The sequence below is a fragment of the Crocuta crocuta genome, unplaced genomic scaffold, assembly GCF_008692635.1.
Source record: "Crocuta crocuta isolate KB4526 unplaced genomic scaffold, BGI_CrCroc_1.0 scaffold333, whole genome shotgun sequence".
NCBI lineage: Eukaryota > Metazoa > Chordata > Mammalia > Carnivora > Hyaenidae > Crocuta > Crocuta crocuta.
This window is the reverse complement of record NW_027532856.1, coordinates 4,503,949-4,531,649: the sequence shown is the minus strand read 5'-3', so window position 1 is coordinate 4,531,649 and position 27,701 is coordinate 4,503,949. Positions and strand designations below refer to the sequence as shown.

Genomic DNA, 27,701 nt, shown 5'->3' with positions numbered 1-27,701 from the left:
CTTCAAAATCTATGCCATTGTTTTAAACATCTTCAGTGGTGAGAAATCTTAATCTCTTAATCTTTTATCATGGATTGGACCATAATTCACTAAAAGTGACTGTACAAGCTAAGTTTAATGAATAAGAGGAGTGATCAGGATAGTTCTTTGCCTAAAAGGTGTTTTGCACAAAGAACCCTATGAGTCTGAGCAAGATCTTGATCATATCACTATTAGTTTACTTTTTAGAGAAATTCTCAAATAATTTTTCACTATTTTTCCATTTTTTATAGGCTAAAATGATTGTCTGACCTGACTGATTAATTCTACATGGACTGCATGCCTCTGACATGCATTCAATTTGAGAATATTAAAGTTGCCCACAGAAGACTCTGATGACTTGTTTTTGAAACATAAAGAAACATGTCTTATCAGATGCTACTATTTTCTTAAAAATTGGTTTTGTCCAATTGCCTTAGAAACAGTAAAATCAACTCTATGTGCCTAAAACAATCATTAATTCTGGGTTCCTATAAATAGGAAAAACAATCCCACTGTAAAAGTCACACTTTATACTATCATCATAATGTGCTCAGGATAATGTTATTAATGACCATCTAATTCTTTACTGCTACAATTTTAAGCATATTCCCTCTTATCCTACAGTCTGTTAATAAGAACTACATCAATAATTACAGTCTTTGGCATCTGAAGCAGTTGTTAAATCACTCTTCATCCTTGCCTCTTCCAAGTTAAATAACCCAAGTTCCTGTGTTTTTACTTAATATGTTCTAGCTATTCGAAAGCTCAGTTTTTTTACATGCAATATTAGGAAAATAACTTTTACATACTTTATAAGGATAATTAAGAAAACATATAGAGTTAAAATTACAGTTATGTAAAAGAAGCAATGTGATAAGTATCATGCAATTTATGAATAAAAAAATGAAGGCTCAGAAAAAAACTGTCATTCATACATTAATTTTATACCATGGTTCTAATTCTAGTATTCTACAGCACAGTAATCCTTACCAGGGGACTTTCCTTGCTGTGAGTTGCTTCTTCGCTCTCTGTATCTGGCTGGAGTGGACAAACCTGTGTCTTTACTAGACTTGCTAGCAAGGCCCATTTCTGAAATAAGGAATCCCATCTGTTCTGCAGGCAAGATATTCTCAGGTGGATTGGTCTGGCATTTTATACTGGCATCCACCTAAAATATTAAACCCACTCATTATTCTGAATTTCTCTCAAATATGTACTAAAAGTTAAGATATTTTATCAGAAGAGTTCTATTATTGAAACATGATCCAACAAACATGCTCTAAAAGGCTTTTCAGGGGCGCCTGGGTGGCTCAGTCGGTTAAGCGTCTGACTTCAGCTCAGGTCATGATCTCATGGTTCATGGGTTCGAGCCCCGCGTCGGGTTCTGTGCAGGCAGCACAGAGCCTGGAGCCTGTTTCAGATTCTGTGTCTCCCTCTCTCTCTGCCCCTCCCCAGCTCATGCTCTGTCTCCCTCTGTTTCAAAAATAAATAAAAACTATTAAAAAATTAAAAAATAAAATAAAAGGCTTTTCATTCTGATGAATGATACCACCTTTAATTTTGTTGAGCTAATCTGAATATTTAGTAGTAAGATATCTATTTCCCCAGACACAAACCATTGAAATGTATATGGAGTTAAAATGTTTGCTTATGATCCGAGAAAGATTAACCATGAAGTTTGTTGATTTTTTGGGGGGTACAATTCACACACACATAAATTTATAATTGTTTAAGATCACTATTTTTTTCCACTCTAGTATCCCTTCTATCAGATTTCCACCCCCACTGGTAACATTGAAATGGTCATAGGCATAATCCTATTGGATAATGTCAGTGGAGCTAAGGACACTTTATTTCACTAATTTTGTATTCTATACCTTAGAGAGCCCCTCAATTGCATAAGCTTCAGCTCCTATAAAATCTAGACCTATTCTGCTTATAAGATATGTGTTTCTTTCTTAGAGTTCCTAAATTTCTTTGAAATGTCAAATCCCTTCATCAAGGTGACCAACTTCTGAAATACTTTTATTTCTTTATGAATTTATTTTAAATAAAACTATATAATGAAATAAAGCTAAAAGTTAAACACATAGCTTTTAAAAGCTCTGATGATTCAAATATACTTTTGAAAGGAGAAAGTAATATGAATGCAATTTTAAGGTATGAAATCTAATATTTTGGAGGTGAACTATGAGGGAACAAAGACAAATTTTATGTTTTTTCCACAAGCATATTTGAAATACAATGGGCCTATCTTTGGTCTACTGAATTACACATGATATACTGGGTCTCAACAACTGGACTCAAAAAGGACAATGAGTTGATAGATACCTTAAGACATCTGGATCCAAAATTAGAGCTAAAAAAGAATTCATTAAAAAAAAAAAAACCACACTATCAGCTGCCTGGGTGGCTCAGTCAGTTAAGCATTCAACTTCTGCTCAAGTCATGATCTCACTGTGATGACAGCTCACAGCCCAGAGCCTGCCTCAGATTCTCTGTCTCCCTCTATCTCTGCCCCTCCCCTGCTCATGCTCTTTTTCTCTCAAAAATAAACAAACATTAAAAAAAATTAAAAAACAAAAACAAAACCCAACTATCAAAAAATTATCCTGGGGGCGCCTGGGTGGCTCAGTTGGTTAAGCGTCCAACTTCGGCTCAGATCATGATTTCACAGCTCATGAGTTCAAGCCCTGCATCCAACTCTGTGCTGACAACTCAGAGCCTGTAGCCTGCTTCAGATACTGTGTCTCCCTCTCTCTCTGCCCCTCCCGCACTCACACTCTGTCTCTCTCGCTCCCTTTCTCTTAAAAATAAATATTCAAAAAAAAAAGTTATCATGGGAATCTAACAGTGACAATATTTAAGTTAATTCATAAAAAAGTGATTGTAATTTAGATATGCTTTTATTTAGAAACAAAGTGTATTCATTTTCTGGTCATAAACCAGCAACAATAAAATAGCTTCTACCTTCAAAATATGTTTCTTAAACTAGTCAGAATTCTGCTTTAAGAATGTAGAGATTAGTGGGGTGCCTGGGTGGCTCAGTCGGTTAAGTGTCCGACTTTGGCTCAGGTCATGATCTCACGGTTCGTGGGTTCAAGCCCCGCGTCGGGCTCTGTGCTGACAGCTAGCTCAGAGCCTGGAGCCTGCTTGGATTCTGTGTCTCCCTCTCTCTCTGACCCTCCTCTGCTCATGCTGTCTCTCTCTCTCTCTCTCTCTCAGAAATAAATAAAACATTAAAAAATAATGTAAAAAAAAAGAACTGTAGATATTAGTAAAGAAATTCAAACACAGTAGGCTCACAAGTCAAATGAGAATTCAATAATGCTGTAAGAAAGTATTAACAGACTTCTAACCATCTCCTTACCTCCAAGCTACAAATGGCCTGGAAAGTCCTGATATTATCTGACAGATAAACCATCCTTTCTGAGCAGTGGACTTTAATCAGCCAGGCACACCTTTTCCATACAAATTAAGATATGAAGCAAAATTCAAGGGATGTTTTTAACATGAAAATAAGTTTTATACCACAATACTCAGACTGCCTCTCTAGAGGCTGACTTCAGACCGTAACACATTAAGAACATGCCTGGGGCTTAAGGCTACTTCCTTCTGAATTTTTTGTGCAGAATCACTGGGACATGATCCTTCTGGAAAGCATAATGAACCGGTATTAAACCCAAATAAAAGGTGGACAGACTCTCCACTAGAACAGTTTTTATTAAGAAGCACTAGGTACTTTAAGCTTTATTAGGATTTTTTTCTTTACCCCCTTACCTGGTGTGTGCTGAATGGTAGCCCTTCCTGCACAAATACTACTGAAGATGGAGATGGATTATGACTTAGCTGCTCCTTCAGTTTGACATGAGCTTGTTGGATGGCTGCAGATTCCTGCACTGTAGTATTTTCAACAGGCTGAGCTGTGTGGATGGTATAGATGTACTCAGGTGACTGTGGTAGAGAGCAGGTAATTGCTTGTTCTGTTCCGACTACAAAAGATGTAATATCTGAGCCTACAGGAGTAAGTGGCTCCAGCTGGCTAGCCTGACTTGTGGAAGATGGATTGCTGTTGTTTGAATTAGCTATGATATGCTGGCCTCTGTTAGACTGAGATGTTGGGCACTGATTCTCAACAGGCTCCACCTTCACCATCTCCAATTTAGGGGAGGAATGCAACTCATCTACTATCTGAAAAACAGCCTCTAGGTTTACTTCTGTCTTTTTATTTTCGTCAGTAGCACTGCAAGGCCAATTAGAAGGCAGAAATTCAACTGGATAGGAGGATTGCATTGGAGGATTCTGGGAAAAGAGAAAATAGGACTGTTTGGACAGAAAATCGAATATGAGATTAAGGAGGAAAGCAACAATGTTTAGGCTGATAAATGTTAAACAAATAGATTAAATTTAACTAAAGCTCACTAAAAAATCCTGAACACCAATCAACTTTTCAGCAATGGTAGCTTCAATCCTATTGTTAACATTTACTTAGCAACTAATATAGGTCAACCACTATGCTACGTTTAATACTGGAAAGGACCAATAATTTTCAGGGTTGAAGTATACAAAATCAAAAAGCTATAGTACTCAAATATCTATTTGCTGATAAAATGTCTATATACCAAATTCTTCCATAAAAGTTGACAGACAAAAACATCACTTATATCTATCATATACTGTTTTAGGAATGTAGTAATGAAATTTCAAACACAGGATGCTCACAAGTCCACCAATGCTTCTACAGATTCAGGGGGAGGTACTGATATTCTGTTCCAAATGATCTGGGAAGAAATGGATGGAATATCGAATGTCCTTTGGTTCGTGAGATCGTTTATTTTTAATAATAAAACAATAGATTAAAAATAGCTGTCACTTTTAGATGTATTCTTTATATCTTTAAGATATATTCTCTTATACGTAGTACTTTGCACAGAGTAGACATACAATTACATGTTTGGTAATAAATAATCTCAAGCTATGAACATAAAATACTGAAGAGTAACAATTAAATAAAACACGTAATAGGTTGATGTTGCCAAACACACTACAAAGACTGTGTCAATTATTCAAAGGACATTAATGCTGAATAATGTAAATTTAAATGGTGTAAGCTTCAAGCCACTTTACTGTAGCCAATAGCACCATTTATTGAGTTCTTACTATATGCCAAGCACATGCAAACTACTTTATATACATTATTCCATTTACTCCTCTCAAGAGGTCTATAAAATGTGATCATCTCCATTTCCAATGATGAAATTGAAGTTCAGAGAAACTCTGGAATTTACCCAAAGTCACAATGAAATAATGAACAGATCCAGGTTTCAAACACAGATTGCCTGGCTCAAGAGCTCTTGCTCTTAACCATTATGCTACACTGACCATTCATGCACACTCTCACCAGTATCTGCAATCCAACTAAACCAACTGCTTTTACTTCCAGAATGACACCTAAAATACGTTCTTTTTTCCATTTAAAAAATTTTACATCAGGGGAGGAGGAAAGATGGCTGAGAAGTAGGGAGCTCCATACATTTCACTCACCCACATCTCTCAAACCGAGAAGGCCTGAAGCTATAGGAACCCTTACAGAATCCAGGAGTTTGGGACGAAAAGGAGACAGGGTCCACTGAGAAAACAACCTTATAGTGCAAGTGCGAACTGGGGAAGATAAAAACGGGCCAGGACCGGAGACACAGAGGGGCAGGGAGAGGTCCCCCTTTGCCATGGTGAGTCGAGGGAAAAAGAGCGGCTGAAACTGCTCAAGGAATTGTCCCTGTCCCTGGGGAAGAGAAAAACCTCAGCTCAGGACACAGAGTGATCCAGCTTCCAGCTGTGCAGCTGACCTTGAGCTGGACGCCCTGGTCCCAGGCGATGCCAGGAGAAACTGCTCCTCTGCTCGCCAGCTCCACCGGGAGGGGAAGCGGCGTGCCTGAAGCCACACCGCCACTCCTAGCTCAGCTGGATCCACAGTGGGGAGGTGACAGGCTTGAAACTGTTCGGAGGGACTTAGCCTGCAGATTTATTTTAGGCAGTATCAATGGGGCACGTGGACTAAGATCTAGAAACAAGACGTGGCTTGGAACATAAAGCACGACTCACCTTGGCTACCCCTGTGGCACAGGGAGATTGGACCCAAAAGAGTGAGTTGCAGTGCTTAGTTTGAGAAGGGACTGGGGTGCCGTCATTTTTCTCCCCACAACCACCAAGGCGGGACTTCAGGGAGCAGCCCTCCAGAAGCAGTGGAGGCTAAGACCTGCCTACACCAAACCACGCCCATCCCCACTAGAGAGCTGCTTTTTTTTTTTTTTTTTTACTGGACCCTGGGGCAAGACCAACATGGATGCACTGCTGTGATTAATTCTAGATCAATTCTTTCTATTCAGATATATTTTCCCTTGTCTCATTCGTATCCCTCCCCTCTGCTGGACTGGGCACTCTGGTCATTGGTTTACTTAACAGTCACATTTAATCCATTCTCTAGATGTATATTCTACACCTCCACCGCTACCTTTCTATCTCTCTCTCTCTGGAGTAATCAGACTATATAGTTTCTCTGCGTAACGTTATCTTTGTTTCTTTCTCCTCACCTCTTACCATATTCTCCTCTTTCTCTCTCCGAATTAAGCCTCTTAGTCTCTCTGTCTGGTCATTGTCCAATTTCGCTTCCTCCCCGCCCTGTCACTTCTCTCTTTGTATATGCTCTTCCATCAGCACTGCATACACCCTGCTCTTTATTTGTAGCTGGGGATTCTGCTTTTATGCTTTCACACTGTCCTGTTTTTTGGTGTTTTTTCTTTTTTCTTTCCTCTTTTTTATTTTTCTTTTTCTTTTTTGTTCTTCCTCCTTCCTCTTTTTTTTCCCCTTCTTTTTCCCATTCAGTTTGCGTATTTGTTGGATTTGTCTGTGCATTTGTATGCCTTTGTTCCCTGTGTGTTTGTCTGTCTGTTTTCTTTACCAGGGCTGCCTCAAGAAATAAGCCAAAGTACACATGGTGGAGAGTTTCAAATACCACTACGAGTAGGGAAATAAAATAACCACCATCTCAACAAGAGAAACCAAGAGACACCATTCAAAGAACACTTCCTGAACAGACAGGCTCTGGATAATCAAAGAGCCTTCTTTAATACAGCAGTACTCGGAGGTGCAGAGTGCATAACAAGCTTTTAAAGCTAACAAGTGACAGAAAGCTAGCCAAAATGAAAAATGGAAGAACTCTCCTCTAAAGAAATTCCAGGAAGAAATGACAGCTAAAGAACTGCTCAAAACAGATATAAGCAACATAACTGAACAAGAATTTAGAACAATAGTCATAAAATTAATCACTGGGCTTGAAAAAGGCATGGAAGACATCATAGAAGCTATTGCTACAAAGACTATGGACTTTAAAAATACCTGAGATGAATTTAAAAATGCTATAAATGAGATGCATAATAAAATGGAGGCATCCAATGCATGGATTGAAGAGGCAGAGAGGAGAATAGGTAAATTAGAAGACATAATTATAGAAAAAGAGGAAGCCAAGAAAAAGAGAGATAAACTGATCCAGGAACATGAAAGGAGAGTTCGAGAGCTGAGTAATACAATCAAACGGAATGATATCCATATCATAGGAATTCTAGAAGAGGAAGAAAGAGGGAAAGGTGCTGAAAGAGTCCTTGAACAAATTATAGCTGAGAACTGCCCCAATCTGGGGAAGGAAACAGACATTGAAATCCAAGAGGCACAGAGAACACCTCTAAAGATGTAATNGATAGAAAATCTGAACCAATCCATAACAAATGAAGAAACTGAATCAGTTATCAAAAATCTCCCAACAAATAAGAATGCTAGGCCAGATGGCTTCCCTGGGGAATTCTACCAGACATTTAAAACAGAGCTAATACCCATTCTTCACAAGCTATTCCAAAAAATAGAAATGGAAGGGAAACTTCCGGACTCATTTTATGAAGCCAGCATCACTTTGATTCCCCAGCCAGACAGAGACCCAGTAAAAAAAGAGAACTACAGACCAATATCCTTGATGAATACAGATGCAAAAATCCTCAACAAGATACTTGCAAATCGAATCCAACAGCACATAAAAAGAATTATTCACCATGGTCAAGTGGGATTCATTCCTGGGTTACAGGGCTATTCAATATTCTCAACTCAATTAATGTGATATATCACATTGACAAAAGAAAAGATAAAAACCATATGATCCTGTCTATAGATGCAGAAAAAGCATTTGACAAAATACAGCATCCCTTATTAATAAAGACACTTGAGAAAGTTGGGATAGAAGGAATGTACTTAAACATCATAAAAGGCATTTATGAAAAGCCCTCAGCTAATATCATCCTCAATGGAGAAAAACTGAGAGCTTTCCCCGAGATCAGCAAAACGACAGGGATGTCCACTCTTACCACTGTGCTAGCATCAGCAATCAGACAACAAAAGGAAATAAAAGGAATCAGAATTGGCAAAGAAGAAGTCAAACTTTCACTTTTTGCAGATGTCATGATACTCTAGATAGAAAACCTGACAGACTCCACTAAAAGCCTACTAGAACTGATCCATGAATTCAGCAAAGTTGCAGGGTACAAGATCAACATACAGAAATTGATTGCATTTTTATATNAACTGATGAATGGATCAAGAAGATGTGGTTTATCTATACAAAGGAATACTACATGGCAATGAGAAAGAATGAAATCTGGCCATGTGTAGCAACATGGATGGAACTTATGGGTGTTATGCTGAGTGAAATAAGTCAGGCAGAGAAGGATAGATACCATATGTTTGCACATTTAGGTGGATTAGGAGGAACATAACGGAGGACCATGGGGGAGGAGAAGGGGAAAAATAGTTGGGGAGAGGGAGGGAGGCAAACCATGAGAGACTCTTGAATGCTGAGAACAAACTGAGGGCTGATGGGGGTGGAGGAGAAGGGAAGGGGGGTGATGGACATGGAGGAGGGCACTTGTTGGGATGAGCACTAGGTGTTATATGGAAACCAAGTTGATAGTAAACTATTTAAGAAAATAAAATTAAGCTGGCATGGTAATAAAAGTGTTTTCTGACTGAAAAAAAATTTACGTCTACCTATCTTTATTTTCCTTTAACTTGTATTGTCTTTGTAGTAAGAAACAGTCTTTAAAGATATTTTTAAAAATTTATTTAAAACAGGGGCGCCTGGGTGGCTTAGTCGGTTAAGCGTCCGACTTTCGCTTAGGTCATGATCTCGCGGTTTGTGGGTTCAAGCCCCGCATTGGGCTCTGTGCTGACTGCCAGCTCAGAGCCTGGAGCCTGTTTCAGAGTCTGTGACTCCTTCTCTCTCTGACCCTCCCCTGCTCACGCTCTCTCTCTCTCTCTCTCCTAGAAATAAATAAAACATTAAAAAAAATTTATTTAAAACATAAACATAACCAAGACATAAATACTGTCAGACAATCTCTAGCATGATGCAAGGGAGAGAGCATCTGGATCCACAAACAAGAACATCTAATTTGTAAGTGAAGATAAACAGAATGGACTATTATGCTCGATGGTACCTGCCTTTAACAATGTCCAACTAAGTCCCTTTGATCTGATTCTATACTCTTCAAACAACAATCTGACTTCCCATGTAGTTTTGTCCAAAAAAAGCCAAAAAAGTAATGTTCCTTTACATACTGGAATGCCACTAGAAAGATAACTCTCTTCAAAACAGAAGCTATCTTAGGAGTACCTGGGTGGCTCAGTCTGTTAAGCGTGTGACTTCAGCTCAGACCATGGTCTCACAGTACATGGGTTCAAGCCCCACACTGAGCCTCGCATCAGGCTCTGCACTGACAGCTCAGAGCCTGGAGCCTGCTTAGGATTCTTTGTCTCCCACTCTCTGCCCTTCCCCGCTTGTCCTCTCTCTCTCTCTCTCTCTCTCAAAAATAAACAAATAAACATTTTTTAAAAAATCAGAAGCTATCTCAACTGGATGATATCAAAGGCAAACGCACAATTCCAACCTTTAAGGAATTATAGCATAAAAAGACAAAGCATGGTATTTAGTCTTATCCTAGAAATAGCAGTCTAAAACACTTAAATCAATGCAATTGTTTCTCAAGAAATAATCAGAAAATAGATGAAGCAGAGTGTTTACAATATGGGGGCAAAAGGGGATCACCACTTAAATTTCTCATTTTTTATTTCATTTTTCCTTTCTCATTAAAAAATTATCTGTACCATCTTGGAAGAATCTGTTAATAGTGACATACACTTTTAAAGTTTATCTGGTATTCATTTTACCATAGAAGAGCCTAGAACAGCAATGGTCAAACTAGCTTTCAGCAATGATGAAAATGCTCTCTATCTCTGCTGTACAATTTGATAGCCACTGGCCATATGAGACTTTGAGAACTAGAAATGAATTTTAGGTTTTATTTAACTTTAATTAATTTAGATTTAAATAGCCACATGTAGCTAATGCCTACTGTTTTGGACAGTTCAGGCCTAGAAGAATCTCAGACACCATTTATATCAACTCCCTTTTCAAGAACTGAGAAAACTGAAGCCATAATCCACAGCTTACCTCTAGCTACTCATTAAGATAAAATCACACTTTAAAACTGTGCAAGGTCACAGAAGTGCAGAGTGTGTCCATTGTTCCAAGAATCTTACCTGGAAGTAGTTGCAGTGTGCATAGGAAGAGGCAGTGGGAGTCACACAACTACTTAGAGCGTCCATGTGGGTAGAAGGAGAGCAGCACTGTAGTACAGCTGGGACAAATTCAAACAGAGAAGAGGCATCAACCAAGTTAACCTGTATAGCATTTAAAGCGCTCCCCTTTCAACTTGGAAAGAACAATTCCAAAAGCTTTCTTTTGGGGATGCGATAAAATTAGATTTAATCCAGTTAGGTGCTATAATTTGTTGAAAACATGGTAATTAAATAATTTAAAAAGCCATCTTAGGGGAGCCTGGGTAGCACAGTCAGTTAAACATCTGACTCTTGATCTTGGCTCAGGTCATGATCTCGTGGTTCTTGAGTTCAAGCCCTGCATTGGGCTCAGTGCTGATGGTGCAGAGCCTGCTTCGGATGCTGTCTCTCATTCTCTCTGACCCTCCCCCACCTGTATTCTCTCTCTCTCTTTCAAAATAAATAAACAAACTTAAAGAAAATTTCTTTAAGTCATTTTAAAGGGTCATGTCTACTTTTCTAAATGATTTCTTTAGCATCTAAACATTTTGTTACCTTTCTAATCAAACATTTATTCTTATTGAATGTAATTTCATTTTACTGCAAATATCAGAACATGTTTGGAATTCCAAAATAATTGTTTCAAATATCTTAATAGTAACAATCATTTGGAGGAGGGTGTGTTTTTTAAGGATAAAATAAGTGAAATACTCTCCAAATGTTCTTACCATTATATAATGCATCCAGTAAATGCAGGCAAAAATGTTTTAACCATTTCAACAAATTATTAAGAATTAGGCTCCAAGAGGGGTGCCTGGGTGGCTTAGTCGGTTAAGCGTCCGACTTTCACTTAGGTCATGATCTCGCGGTTCGTGGGTTCGAGCCCCGCGTCGGGCTCTGTGCTGACTGCCAGCTCAGAGCCTGGAGCCTATTTCAGAGTCTGTGTCTCCCTCTCTCTCTGACCCTCCCCTGCTCACGCTGTCTCTCTCTCTCTCTCCTAGAAATTAAAAATATATATATGTTAAAAAAAAGAATTTGGCTCCAAGAACAAAACCTTAATAGCTATATAAACTTGAGCAAGGTTAATCTCTTTGGGCCTCAGCTTCTGCATCTTATTAAAATAAGGGTATAATAGTATATACCCTTATATGTCTGTTGTGAGGAATGAATGAGTTAATATGCATAAAGCACTTAGAATAGTACTGGCATACAGTAAGCAATAAAAAAAATACATAACTAGTACCATTATTTTAACTAAAAAAGTTGGTTTTCCAAGTTTTCTCTTTACAGTTAGGAGATCCATAAAAGATTGAACTCTTTGTACTGGGATAGTTATACTTACAGATGCAGTCTTTTTTTTTTTAATGTTTATTTGTTTTTGAGAAAAAGAGACAGAACATGAGTGGGGGAAGGGCAGAGAGAGAGGGAGACACAGAATCTGAAGCAGGCTCCAGACTCTGAGCTGTCAGCACAGAGCCGAATGCAGGGCTCAAACCCACAAACCATGAGATCATGACCTGAGCTGAAGTTGGATGCTTAACCGACTGAAAATACCCAGGTGCCCCACAGATGCAATCTTAATAATAGGTTGAGCCTCCTCTTTTCCAGAAAAAGACTCTCCAGAACAAATGAGAATCAGTTATAGCACATCACACCTTTGGATTAAACAGAGGATGACATTTATTGAGTGCCTACCATGTTCCAGGCACAGTACTAGGTGCTTTACATATATTGCTTCATTTAATCCAAAAAACAACTAAATGAGGTATTAACATTACTTTATAAAAACAAGGAAACTAAAGCTCAGAGATGTTAAATAATTTGCTTAAAGTCACAAAGCTGATATTGACAGGGCCAGCATCAAACTCCAAAGCCCAAGCTTTTTTTTTTTTTGAGAGGGAGTGAGAGATAGAGTGAAAGCAGGGGAGGGGCAGAGGGAGAGGGAGAGAGAAAATCCCAAGCAGGTTCCACACACAGCACCAATCGCACCGTCATGAGATCAAGACCAGAGCCAAAATGAAGAGCTGGACTCAACAAACTGAGCCACCCAGGCGCCCCCACATGCTCTTTAACGTACCACAATACTTCCCTCATCTTTCCTTCGTCCTAAAATGTAATGTTTTAATTTTCCTAGAATTCCATTTGATGAAAATTTTTACGTTATCTTTATTATAAGGTGGCAACTTTCTCTTTTTATGTCCACATTTTTCGTATTTTGCATATGCTAATAAAATTACTAAATAATCTTATTCTATAATCTTTGAAAGTAATTAGCCTAAAGATTGTAAAAATTCATTGCAGTGTTTCCCTACTTATCTATTATTCACTACTGATTTTTAAAATGTCAGAAGTTCTGAAAATAAAATTAAAATAAATATTTTCTAATAAAAATATTAGAATGTTTTCTAATATCATATGCAATTAAAGCCATTAAATCTTGCACATGGAAGGAAAACCTTGAAATAATGGACAGAATTCTAGTTCAGATACACATGTAAGGGCTGATGTTTTCTGGATTACATTATTTTAACAATTCCAGTGATGGCCACATAAAATTCATATTCTCATCACTTCCGATATAGGTTAGGCAAGCAGGTTCTTCACTTTAACCTTTGAGGATTATTGAAATATATAATTTCAATGTTTCAGATTTGAATTTGATTTCCCAGAATATTTATGCTTTCAAACATCCTGGGAAAGAACTTAAATCCAAATGGAAAACACCAAGGAGGCATTTGTAGTGTTTGCCAAAACTCTGAAAAAAACAAGACTTTTTTCTAGAGTTTTAACAGCTAAGGAAAACCTAGCCCCCTAGCGGCAGGAAAACAGTCAGAAGCGCAGTTTTCACCCATCAGGATACCATAAAATAGTGTTTCCTTACAAATAAAGCAATGAAAGGTATTAGGTTTACTTTGCTAATATTGTTCTGATTCCATGGCTTACATATTTTGAATAGTTGTTAAAGTGTACGTTAAAATAAACTTCTCGGGGGCGCCTGGGTGGCTGAGTCGGTTAAGCGTCCAACTTCAGTTCAGGTCATCATCTCATGGTTCATGAGTTCAAGCCCCTCCTTAGGCTGTCTGCTGTCAGCACAGAGACTGCTTCAGATCCTCTATCCCCCTGTCTCTCTGCCCCTCCCCCACTTGCACACATGCTCTCTCTCTCAAAATTAAAAACATTAAAAATAATAAAATTTCTTGGATAAGGTAAAATATACAATAGAGAATATATTAATATGTTGAGAGCTGATTTATTATCTAAGGAAACAGCAAGATGGAGAATATCCTTTTAGTGAACAGTTAACAAATGGAAAGTAGAAAGCTACCTGCATGAAGAAAAGGGGAACATGAATAGATAATCCAAAAAGATTCCTCAATGGCTATTTCCTTACCAGGGCAATCCTACTTTGTATTATCAACAAAATAGAACTAAGATACTAGTTAGTTTACAGAATACAAAAAACCTAGCTATAGAAATGCATCTGTGTGCATGAAAAATTAACCTAGTGTGTATTATGAAAGCATTGTGAAAGCACTGACATCTATAAAAGTGAGTTTATCACTATGTCCTAAAACACGTTCATCTTGCATAAAGATCTTCCACTGTCTTCCTGAAAGCATTCACTCAAGGCACTAAATTGCATGTAGAATGAAAAACTGGAAATATTGCACAGAATTCTATTTCAGGGGTGGCTGGGTGGCTCATTTGGTTAAGCTTCCCATTCTTGATTTCAGTTCAGGCCATGATCTCATGGTTCGCGAGATTGAGCCCCACATCGGGTTCCATACTCCTAGCACAGAGCCTGCTTGGGATTTTCTCTCTCCCTCTCTCTCAAAAAAAAAAAAAAAAAAAAAAAAAAAAGAATTCTATTTTAGATGTAAATATAATAGGTAATGACTTTTTTTTTTTAAAGAATTCTGGTAATTAAAAAATTAAGGATTACTAAAAATTATCTAAAAGTAAAAATTTTCACTCCCACTATAGGTTAGGAAAACAGTCAGCAGTGAGAAAATGTCCAATGTTCAACAGGAAAAAGATCCTAATAGTAAATTTAGTTTGAAGGTAAGCTACTATACATCTAGAATCCCAATACCTCCTCATTTATAGTAAGGTAAAGGTCTTCTGGGAATATACCCAAAAAAAGTGAAAGCAAGCACTCAAACAGGTATTTGTACACCCATGTTCACAGCAGTATTGTTCACAATAGTCAAAAAGTGGAAGCAACCCAGTGTCTACCAACAAATGAATGGATAAACGAAATGTGGTATATACATACAATGGAAAACTGGCATTAAAAAATAAGGAAATTTTGGCCCATGATAAAGGATCAGTAAATCTTGAAAACACTATGCTTAGTGAAATAAGCCAATCACAAAATGGCAAATATTGTATGATTCTATTTTTTTTAATTATTTTTTTTTTGGGGGGGCGCACGAGTAGGGGAGAAGGGCAGAGGGAGAGAGAGAATCTTAAAACAGTCTCCATGCTGAGTACAGAGCCAGACGCAGGGATCAATCCCATTACCCTGGGATCATGACCTGAGCTGAAATCAAGAGTCAGATGGTCAACTGACTGAGCCACCCATATGCCCCTGTATGATTCTTCTTACGGGAGTTTTACAGAGTTGTCAAGTTCATAGACAGAAAGTAGAATGCTGGGGGAAGAAGGGAATATGGTGTTAGTGTTTAATGGTGTGGAGTCTCAGCTGGAGAAGATGAAACAGTCCTGGAGATGAAAGGTGATAATGCTAGTACAACAATGTGATTGTATGTAATGCCACAGAACTGTAGACTTAAAAATGTTTAAAATGGTAAATTCTATGTTATTTATATTTTACTCAGAAAAAGAAAAACAAATATAATTGTGCTTTTGCTTAGTGTCTCCTGGCAGTTAAAGAGAACTTCCTGGTGTATTTATGCCAACTCCCTCTTTCCATAAGAAGAAAATCAGGCTTTTTTGAAGAAATGGACAACAGAGGCTGCCCAAGTACAAGAATAACAGCATTGGAAGCTCTTATAACTTCAGGCTCTAGATTTGTTTATGTACATTATACAGAATCAAAAAACAGTTCTTTAGAATTTAAATGTACTTTAAGACAATAATAAGCAATTCTTTTTTCCCAAGATTCATTTTAAAAAATTTAATGACACAATATTTATTTTCTCAATAAAAAATATCATAGGCACCTTGCAAAGGAAGTTGTATATTCTTATAAATTACTGTATTTAGCCTGTAAGATGTTAATATGTAGGGTTATTTGAAAGACAGCTTTTAAAATATGTTATCCTTTTTATGTAAATAATGTTTTAAATTTTATGAAGTCTATTCACATACTTTAAATTCATTTAATCACTGACCTGAGCTATTATTGCCACTTTATAAGAAGGGAAATTGAGGCTGTGTCATGAAATAACCTACTGGAGGTCAGGTTGAATGATCAGAATTATTTCATTCCATTCAATACATTGTTCACTAGGGACCCATTAAAGCCGAGCACTATGCTAAGGAGAGGGTATGTAGAAATTAGAGGCAGCCCCCCACCTTAGAGGCCCCAAAATGAACTTCCCACTCTACCAGCTGAAGTATGTTTTCACTGCTTGGGTAGGAGTCAATAATCCAGGGCAGTCTCACTGCCACCAGCCGCACAGAAGGGTAGGTTTCTCCACCAATTTCCGTTGTCTATTGTCTATCCTACCTGGGAGTAACTAACTCTGGGGAAGAGATATACCAGGAAAGAGCCTCTCAAAAGACGAACAAAACAAAATGTCCCTCTCTGTGTGAGAGGCAGGCAGGCAGGCAGCAGAGCACAATGGCCAAAGAATGGACTCCTGAGTCAGTTTGCCTGGATTTGTTCCTCAGTCTTGCCTCAGACTAGTGGTGTGCGTTCCAGTTTCTAATGTATAAAGCGAAGATAATTACATTCCTAATCTTATAAGATTGTTGTGAGGATTAAATGAACTGATATTTGGAAAATACTCAGAACAATGCCTCGTCATAGTGATTGGTATATAAATATTTGTTAAATAAAATATACCATGAGGGGGCGCCTGGGTGGCTGTCGATTAAGGATCCAACTCTTTCTTGACTTGGGCTCAAGTTAGTGAGATAGGGCCCCACTTCAGGCTCCACACAAGCAGTGCTGAGCCTGCTTGGGATTCTCTCTCTCCCTCTCTCTTTGTCCCTCCCAAGCTCATGTGTGTGCTCTCTCTCTCCCTCAAAAATAAATAAAGAAAAAAAAAATGAGATGAAAGGCAGCTACAAATTGCTAATCACAGCTTTAAACTTAAATTTTAACTTTGAGAAAAATGCAAGATTGACTTTGGGTCAATTCAGCATTATAACATTAGTCAAAGGAAAACAGTCCTCAATATAGGACTCTCTAGATACAAATATGAATGTTTTGGGGGCATTTGGCTGACTCAGTCAGTGAAGCATGCGACTCTTGATCTCAGGGTCATGAGTTCAAGCCCCACGCTGGGTGTAGAGCTTGCTTAAAAAAATTAAAAATATAAAAAATAAAAAGGTCTAAAAGTTTTGAATAAAAAAGAGAAATTGGGGCACCTAGGTGACTCAATACGTTAAGCATCTGATTTTTGCTAAGATCATGATCTTGCAGTTCGTGAGTTGGAGCCCCATGATGGGCTCCAGGCTGACAGTGCAGTAGAGAACCTGCTTGGGATTCTCGCTCCCTCCTGTCTCTCTGCCCCTCCCCCACTCACTTTTTTCTCTTTCTCTTTCAAAATAAATAAACAAAAACTTTTTAAAAAGGTAAATTAAATTATAGTAGTATGCTATGAAAATAGTATCAGAAGAAAAAAAGGAATCCAAGATAGGGAAAGACTAAAAAGAATCAGTCAATACTGGATCTACAACATTTTGCCTTTGAAGCGTGGAAAAAATGTCATCAACTAGGCAAAGAAAATAAGTGCTTCAAGAGAGGAATGACAAATGTAAGAAATGATTCAGATGGGTCATTTTGAGTCAGTCTGACAGCAATATCTTAGTCTCAATGTTTGGCTTTACTAAAGAAATTAATTTATAAAATACAACAAAATTCAATCTTAACTGATTATACTGTTTGAAGATCAGATTCAAGTTTATTATCAATGTAATTAAAAACTTTTTTTAAATGTTTATTTTTTTGAGAGACAGAGACACAGACCGAGTGCGAGTGGGGGAGGGCAGAGACAGAGGGAGACACAGAATCTGAAGCAGGCTCCAGACTCTGAGCTGTCAGCACAGAATCCAATGTGGGACTCAAACTCACAAACCGTGAGATCATGACCTGAGCTGAAGTCAGAAGCTTAACTGACTTAGCCACCCAGGCACCCCTATCAATATAATTTTTAAACGAAGTCAGGTGTTGCTGTTTACTAAAATTTGATCCAAACGTCAAATCATATAGTTCACTTCAAAAGGATTCAAGTCTGACCATTATTCCAAAATTAGCTACTTCATTATTATTTCAAGAGCTAGGTTTGAAAATGATCATTATCCTGCCTCTGAGAATGATATTCTATTTAACTTTGGGAAAGTCATTTGTAATGCTCTTCATAAACAGGTACTCACTAACCATGGTTAAGTTGCTCACTACTTTTTGTCTTCCTTCACCTAAAATTTGGAAGAATCAAATACTTCTACANTAAGAATACAACTTTTTTTAAAGTTTATTTATTTTGGGGGGGCAGAGAAAGAGGCAGAGAATCCCACGCAGTCCCCCCACTGCCAGTACAGAGCCTGATACAGGGCTCAATCTCGTGAACCATGAGATCATGACCTGACCTGAAACCTAAAGCTGACACTCAACCAACTGAGCCACCCAGGCACCACAACAATACAACTTATTTACATAGTACTTTAGAATGTTCAAAGCAGTTTTGCTTATTACATTATATCATAGACCTAGTCTATGTATTACATATCATCATGAGATCATGAAACTTCTTATTTTCATAATCTCAGACACTTTATAGTCATTTCAACTTTCCCTATTAAAGAAGACAAAACAAAAATTCAGATAACACACGATTTGCATTTCACATGCACTATACACTATCAAAACAGCAGCAGCACTCACTTGTTCTTTTAATGTCTATTTCCTAGTTCTTATCTTGAACTCTTGGAGATAATTTTCAAGTAATTAATTTATCTATTCACCTATTTGTTTATTTGACAATTTTCAATTTATAATTTTACATTCAAGCTAACATAAAATATTTTTAAATACCATATCCTAAATCATAATGATTTAACAGATAGTATTTCTGTAATGAATGAACAATATTAACTATTTGTAGTGTTTTCTGGTAAATGATACATAAGTGGTTCTCATAAAATTTAGAACTAGGTGTTTCTGAGAGGATTGGCTGGAAGTTGAAACACATTTTCCCATAGGACAACATCATATAGGCTAATTTGGCTCCTAGACCAGATTATAACTACCCATACCATAAGTGTAGGTCTAATAATAATATAGAACCTAACCACCATATCTAATATGTCCATAGGAAAATACCTCCAAAATTTTAAATTGGAAAGCCAAGTACATTTCTACATTTCTCTTGCTACAGTCCTTCCAAATTTAAACTCCCTAGCAGCTTCTGAGTCTTTAGTAGTTTGAGGAAGGGGGTTTGGAGGGAGTTTAGGAAAGGAAAGAAAAACACTTGCTGGTTAAAAGGAAGGGAGATAAGGGTATTATCCAGTTGATGGGCTATAGAATGTAAAGCAAGTGTAAGGAAGACACAGACTGTCTCTATATATGCATACGTATTCTATGCATACATGGAACAAAGCTGAAATTAGAATTTATTTATTTATTTTTTTAATGTTTTTTATTTATTTCTAGGAAAGAGAGAGAGAGAGACAGCGTGAGCAGGGGAGGGTCAGAGAGAGAGGGAGTCACAGACTGAAACAGGCTCCAGGCTCTGAGCTGGCAGTCAGCACAGAGCCCGACGCGGGGCTCGAACCCACGAACCGCGAGATCATGACCTAAGTGAAAGTCGGACGCTTAACCGACTAAGCCACCCAGGCGCCCCTGAAATTAGAATTTAGGCAGTAATGCCTAATCTGTTCATTAAAATGTTGAATAAACAATTCATTAATAAAAGTCCAATCCTATTTGTTGCTATACGTAAGATATAAAACTTCTAACATGAATTCAGTCATTTATTTTTCAGGATCACGTAGATGTTTTTGTTTTTCAAAGAAGCAACAGAAAATCTGGAAAAATACTAGGCTTCAACCAGTTTTTAAATTTCTAATAGGCAAGAGGCACCAGGGTGGATAAGTTGGTTGAGTATCTGACTTCAGATCAGGTCACGATCTCTCAGTTCAAGTCATGATCTCATGGTTGGGGAGTCTGAGCCCCACAGTAGGCTCACTGCTGTCAGCACAGAGCCCGCCTCAGATGCTCTGTCCCTCTCTCTCTGCCCCTCCCCCACTTGTGCATGCTCACTCTCTCAAAAATAAACATTAAGAAAAAATTTCTAATAGGCAAAATGAATGAAAGTGCTAAGTCATCCTTAATCCATATACTTCCATTGCCTTTTCCTTCTCAATTCCATCCACCAAAACAGTAGCAGCTCTAAAAATATATAAAACCCAATCTAACTTAAATTCTTGTTTTATTATTTTAATATGAACTATTATATATTTTGGGAAAACAAAGCAATCTCTTTTACTGCTATATTTAGATAGAACGCAATAAGCTGATAGTAAAATAATACAGTTGGATGTTACAGCTAGAAAATAGTGAGGACTGTTATAAACAGAAGTTACCAGATTTATAACTTTTAAAAGTCAACAAATTATTTAATTCCTCTATCTAATTTACATTCTTTTCACTTATTCTAGCTTTTGATTTCCTCCTGTCTGGCAGAAATGGTCTAACAAAATACCTCTAGAGATTGCTTCCAGATCTACATACTTGAAAAAATTAATATTCCTAGAACCTTAAATCATTGGGCCTTCTCTCTGGTCTTTTTTTTTAAAGCCTTGACTCTGTCTTATTTCTATTGTTCCATTTCATCACTCAGTGTTAACACTCTAATGATGAAACACACCACAATTTTATGGTGCTTCTGCAAAACAGAAAATACATTTGAACGGAAAGTTAAGGTTATCTTGCAAAAGTGTACCCCCCCAAAAAAAAACTCTCTCCCCACCAACCCCGAGAAGCTAAACACATGGTCACTATCATAAGGATTCCTAATTACTGGCATGATATATAATATATCTTCAGTGCCCTTGGTTGAGCTCTGGGTTAGTTGTCACTGTCAAGTTCTCCTCTCTGCTACTCCAGTTCTTAGTTGGCTGGGATTAACACTGTAGGAACTGCCCTGTCAACCAGACCATCATATTTTCACTAGAAGAATATAATTTAGTTTTAAGAGATAGAAAGTATGCTTTTTTTTAAACTTCATTACTGAGATACTAAAATGATTTCAGTATGAGGTAATCTCACCTATAACATTAAAAAATATAATATATATAGTTGACCCTGGAATAACATGAGTTTGAACCATGTTTGGATGTTTTTGATAAAGTACTGTAAATGTATTTTCTTTAATGATATTCTTAACATTTTCTTTTCTTTATCTTACTTTGTTGTAAAAATATAGTACATAATACATATAATATATAAAATATGTGCTAACCAACTGTTTATGTTATCTTAGGTAAGGGTGCCAGTCAAAATAGGTTATTAGTAGTTAAGTTTTGGAGAAGTCAAAAGTTATACACACATTTTCAACTGCATGGGAGTCAGCATCCCAATCCTGCATTATTCAAGGGTCAACTGTAACATGTATATACATTTTTTTTAAAGAAAAGAAACGAAATACTGCAACATCAGCAGAGTTAGAACAAGGCCCCAGTGTAGTTATGTCCTAATTTATTACTAGGACACATTTTGAAGATATAAAATTTTCACTGAAAACATACATATTTATGTACCAACAAAATTTTCACAATCTTTAAGAACATAATGAAATTTTATATATTGCTTAAAAATATGTTCTGATGAGAAATCTTTGAGATTTCTTCTGTACATATTCCTACTATTTTTAAGCATGCAGAAATGCATTCAAAGTTATAAATGCTCATTATAAAATAAGAGAAGCCACTGAACTTGAATTTCTCATACCTGTTGGATAGTAGGCTTGGGAGTACTGCGCTGAGGGTGTGTAGTTACTGTATTTTTGGGAGGAGCTGACCATTGTTTGAGGACCTTGCTGAACGTGTACGGACGTGGCACTTGGCTGCAGGGTATAGGTAACCTCAGTTGGAAACCTCTGCAGTACAGGAAATGGAACCCCTTTATCTGAAAAAGTGGGAGACGTTTCCACTTGTCCTGGGTGCATTCCAAGGGAGTTCTGCCATGTTCTAGGAGGAATCGGGGTCCGATCTAAACCTTTCAGAGGGAAAGTACTGTGGTTGTGGGATGAAGTTGATACGTAGGAGTAAGGAGACAAACTATCTCGCCGGAATGACCGGTGGAATTGTCCTACAGCCACTGGTCCTGCATAAAAGAGGAAGAACACATTTACTAATTTTATCTTGTACCACTGGATGTAGCAAACCAAAAATTACAAAACGGGAATATGTTCAATTCTCAGCCTTTTTTTAACACAACAGAAATTTAGTTCTGGTAAAAACAAGTTCAGAATCCAGAATACAAGATTATACATACAATGCTAAGAAAAAAAAATCAAACTTTGGCTTGGTTCTCAATATTACTATAGTAAGAGACAAAGTAGCCAAACTCCAGTATTAAATCAAATGTTAAATCAAATTCAATGTTCAAAGCCTTTTATAGACGATTCAGTCATCTTAACCTTTTTAACCTCAGCTGACTGACCCAGATTTCCAATCTATATGCTACTTCCTAGAAGTTTTAGAAATTCCACTGTCTTTCAAATCATTTAGAAACCTTAATAACAGGCACAGAAGTAAACACTTACCCATATACATAAAAGAAATAAGTGGAGATCAAGTAAGAACTATAACATAAACCAAAAAGAAAGTTAATGTTCTTTACTCCTTTCAATTTTTTTAATCATCATCTTTGAAAAAAAAGTCAGGCTTGAAAACTCTCAGTCTCTTCTTCCTTTCTTAATCAAAACTTTTCCATGATCAAAAAAAATTTTTTTCCATAGTCTTTTTTTCTTCAGAGTATCTCTAGTAGAGTCCCTTCCTAGATATCCGCCCCTCTCGAACATTGATTTACATCTGAAATCACCTGGAGAGTTTATTAAAAATCCACATACTCAGGCCCAGGGATTCTGATATTTGCCTTCTCCTATCTACTAAGGTATAAAGGAATTAAAAAGTGGAGATGATGAAGAGAGACAAAGGGAATTACTATTTAATGAGGAGAAAAGAAAATACACATGTTACAGGCTAAACTTATTTTTCAGACTGTGATTCTTGAACGTAATAAACAAAACTAGCCTGGGGCACCTGGGTGGCTCAGTTGGTTGAGCATCTGACTCTTGATTTCAGCTCAGGTCATGATCTCACAGTCATGGGATCGAGCCCCACATTGGGCTCTGAGCTGAGCATGAAACCTGCAGAACCCACATGAGATTCTCTTTCTCTGCTCCTCCCCTTAGTGGTTCTCTCTCTCTCTCAAAATAAGTATATAAACATTTAAAAAAAACAACTAGCTTTAGGGGTGCCTGGGTGGCTCAGTTGGTTAAGTGTCCAACTTTGGCTCAGGTCATGATCTCACAGTTTGTGGATTTGAGCCCCGCCTCAGGCTTTGTGCTGACAGCTCAGAGCCTGGAGCCCGCTTTGGATTCTGTGTCTCCCTCTCTCTCTCTGCCCCTCCTCTGCTGATGCTCTGTCTCTGTCCCAAAAATAAATAAACATTAAAAAAATTATTTAAAAAAAAAGTTAGCTTTATTTACCTAGGGAGAGCGTTATGTGTTAAAATCTGTGGTTCACAAATTCCTTTTAATTTGTTTTATTAAACAAATCTATAAAACAGAGGGAAAATCTAATTTATGTGCCACTCCTCTATTAAACTATATGGTAAAAGATGGCACTCAAATACCTACTTTTCCAAATATTTTCATTGTAAACCCATTCAACATGTTATACATCTTTCATTCTATTTCTGTGGTGTTTAATTTCCTCTAAAGAATAGAGCACTAGGGGGGTGCCTGGGTGGTTCAGTCAGTTAAGCGTCCAACTTCAGCTCAGGTCATGATCTCAGGGTCAGTGAGTTCGGGCCCCACATCAGATTCTGTGCTGACAGCTCAGAGCCTGGAGCCTGCTTCGGATTGTGTGTCTCCCTCTCTCTCTGTTCCTCCCCTGCTCATGCTCTGTCTCTCTCTGTCTGTCAAAAATGAATAAATGTTAAGAAAAAAATTAAAAAAAAAAAGAATAGAGCACTAGGAGCACTCCTAACCACTTCTGGTTTGGCATTGCCTGATTCAAATCAACTTTCTTAATATAAACTCCTAAAAAATAATAACAATTTTAAAAAGAATAAAGCATTACTGACAAAAATAAACAGATACATATATACGTATATACACACAAATTTTAAAGTGACCTGGAAATCAAGAAGTCTAAATCTAATGGGGGGAAAAAAAAGCCTAATCCAGAAGGCTGAATGTATTCAAATGATATATACCTCTTAAAAACTGCTTTTCCTTTTTTCCTTTAAACAACAAAAAAACAGTTTTTATGGTACTGGACTAGTTATTCCATATGTATACACACTTTGAACTACCAGCAACAATCCTTTAAGACCTAAAGAAACATTTTTTTGCTCTTCATGACAAGGGTTTCTGAGATCTAAAACTACCTACCACTCGATTCTTCTTTGGATGCTTCACATGCTAAATCTACATGTAGCTATTGCTACAGTGCGAAATAGCTAAACCTTCTTCCACATTCTTTAGGGTTAAGCTATTGATGAATTTTCAGATAGACAATAGCCTAAACACCTAATTAAAGAATTCTTTACCTTGATTTATCAAAATATAAAATCTACTTCTATCATGATAAATTCTGAGTGATGACCAAATATTTATATACTTTCAGATGCTGCTAACGTATGAAGACTGATAATATTAGAAGGGCATTCCTTTATACTTGTTTTTTTAAAAAAGAACTAAAACGTGTTCAGCTCTTATTTATTGTTAAGGGTCACCTCATAGGGCTTCAGTCTAACTAACTTCACAGAATATCACCTATATGTTTTCAGAACATCTTTAGGATATATCTGGCAAAGTTTAAATCCAGAATTTTGGAAATGTAAAGCAGGATGGATTTCTATTCTTAAAAGTCTTATTCCTTTTATATAAATGAATCTGAGCTAATCAATTCCCAGGAAAAAGCCTGCCTCTTAAGAGCTTGATATCCCCAGGCCAAAATAGATTATCTACTATTGCTCAGACTTGCTACTTAGTTTAGAAAGTTTTAACAAATATTATAAAATAAACTATCACTAAAAACAAAATAACAAAAATGGAGCAAAAGAAAAAAAAGGGAAAAACATGTGATTTTCACATTTCTTATCAAGGACATTCCTGAAAGATGAACAAGACAGCTATTTCAATGGATCTAGATAAGAGAAGTAGGTACGAGAACAGAAGATTCTATTGTTAAAAAAAAAAAAAAGACCATAGTATTCAAACCATAAACTGAAGTAGAACACAGAAAACAAAGTGGAGACTAAGAAGTAGCAGTACCATCAGACATACAAACAAAAGAAATAGTCAAGCAGAATAAAAATTAGGTAAAGAGAGAAATAGAAGAACCAAGGGCTTAGAACACAGAATCAAAGCGAACAAAGTTGGCCCAGTATTCTTGAACTTAGAAGTACATTCCACCCACATCAGAAACATAGTTCCCTAGTGAACCAAGCCTATCGTGTAGACAATCCACAACCAACACACCTTCTGTACATATCAACAGGCAGAATGGTAAAAAAAATAGGAGATGCATGAAAACTACAATAATCTAGGTATATGTGGATTGATGAATGACCTACACTGCAAAAATACGAATTAAATTCATGTTATTCAATAAATAATCTTCAAAATGCTGACCAATTTAACTATAAGTGAAGAAAATAAGACCATACACAGCCCCTGTATTTCTTTAATTAAAATGGACGCTATCCTTAGAATACAACTGGGTTTAAGATAGGTGGGGGAAAAAGAAAGAAAAGTGAAAAAAGTGAGCAAGACTTGGTTTTTATGTATGCATATTTGTACGTTTCTTTGTCTGAAGTAGTTATCCTATTACTCCCAAGAATATACTTTCCAGTCTTTTCTCCTTATGCCTACCAGATATACAACCTAAGAAACAAATAGCCATGTCAGAGACTCTGTCAAATGCATGCCAGGGTACTGTCTCCATTGCCTTTCCCCATGCAATTCCCCACCAAAATCAATGGCCATCACATGGAAGTGCCTTAATATTCCTTTAGAATTCCTTTAGAACATTCCTTTGCCACTGCTATTTTTCCAACTTGTTGCTAGAACTCTAACCTAATAATCCCTTATTTTCTAAACTCCATACACAAGCTAATCTCTTATCTTCTAAATTCCAAATGAACAAAATGCTGCCTCATTCATAACCCTGGGCCTGGGTTAAATCGAACAAAGTGTTACTTTCATTTGTATATTTTTCATTTTCCATAACTGAAAAATAATCCTTACACATTTACTGTAAATCCAAATTAACATTTAGGTGAAAATGTTTCTGCTGAAGGCAAGAATGAATTCTCACTATTATATCCAGTTGCTGTTTTGGAATACTGCCTCATATCATGGACTCCTTACACAGAGAAAAGGAGTATTTGCCACCCTCACCTTCCTGGAAGAGGGGAAGAGCATCAGAAGCCAAGTTTATAAAATAATTTTCTATCCTAGAGAATTTTTGAGTTTTTAGTAAATACAGATTTATACAAAGTTTTTTCATTACTGAAAAGCTGTAGCCAACAGTGAAAGATTCAAAGACACAAATGTGAACTTTCTAAAATTCCTTTTAGCTATAACTTGACAGTAAAGAAGACCATTCTTGCCTTATGTTTGTCTCACCATAGCACCTCAAGCAAACACCACTCTAATTAGCTATGATGAAAGCAATGTTCAGCCAATTCGTTCTGTGCAGGAATAGTATCTTGTAAAGAATATATTATTATATATTTGCTCTTAAGATAAACAATGTCTACCTTTCTATACATTACTTGGAACCTAAAATATGATTATTGTCAGAACACCTTTTCTAAGACTTCTTAATTAAATGTGTCACTGGGTGGAAGATGGCCTGTCTCTTCAAAGGCAAACTTCCACTCAAGACACCTTCCCCACTTCCCCTCGGTCGGTATAAATGTTCTACGTTTTCCTGGCTGCGACTTTGTTCCTTCCCATCTTGGCCATCATACCCTCACCATCTCCAGTAACTGTTTTGCTTCCCATTAGAGCAAAGGAGACACTCCGGTGTTTCTTCCCGACCTAGTGCTTCAACAAAGGGCTACTTATTCTAGGTGTTCGAGAAGGGAAGGGTCTCGAGAAGGTAGATGGCTACGGGGGCCTGGAGTTCGAGAGGGGCCAGGAACAACAAAATGCCTACAGCAGACGTCTCTTAGGCCACCAGTGGACAATTAACCAGATGGGGCTAGAACTGTCAAGTCCTTCCAGGGGGACATAGTGGCAGAAAGGGGGTGCAGGTGGTGGTGGGAAACGGTGGGGGCAACGTGACCTATTTCTCGGGAGGCACAGCAGAAAGTGGATCACCTCATGTGCGAAATGCCCTCGGAAGTGGCGGTTGCTCTGGTCNCCGGGCGCCGGGCCTCGCCCCGCCGAGCCTGGCTCTCCCACCCCGTTCTCGATCTCCCCCCTCCCTTCGCCCGGCCTTCGCTGCGCCCTGCCCCCTCCTGTCAGCGCCAGGCCCGCCACGGACCCTGGGACCGTTNTGGCCGCAGGCCAACCCGCCCCCTGGACTCCGAGTCGCCGCGGCCGCTGGCCCCAGCGTGGGGCCCCAGCGTGGGGCGTGGCGGCAGC

The 27,701-nt window shown here is 37.6% G+C and overlaps 1 protein-coding gene across 1 annotated transcript in view; it reads right to left on the bottom strand.

Annotated features, from left to right (window-relative positions):
- The window catches only part of HSF5 (heat shock transcription factor 5), a 40,001-nt gene extending 17,892 nt beyond the window's left edge, over window positions 1–22,109 (bottom strand). The window contains exons 1-4 of the mRNA XM_077745571.1: window positions 21,821–22,109; window positions 10,660–10,757; window positions 3,802–4,323; window positions 1,012–1,189 (exon numbers count right to left, since the gene is read on the bottom strand). Coding sequence (XP_077601697.1) covers window positions 1,012–1,189; window positions 3,802–4,323; window positions 10,660–10,757; window positions 21,821–22,037 — 1,015 coding nt within the window. The 5' untranslated portion in view covers window positions 22,038–22,109. The remainder of the gene's footprint in view (window positions 1–1,011; window positions 1,190–3,801; window positions 4,324–10,659; window positions 10,758–21,820) is intronic.
- Between the last annotated feature and the right edge of the window lie 5,592 nt (window positions 22,110–27,701).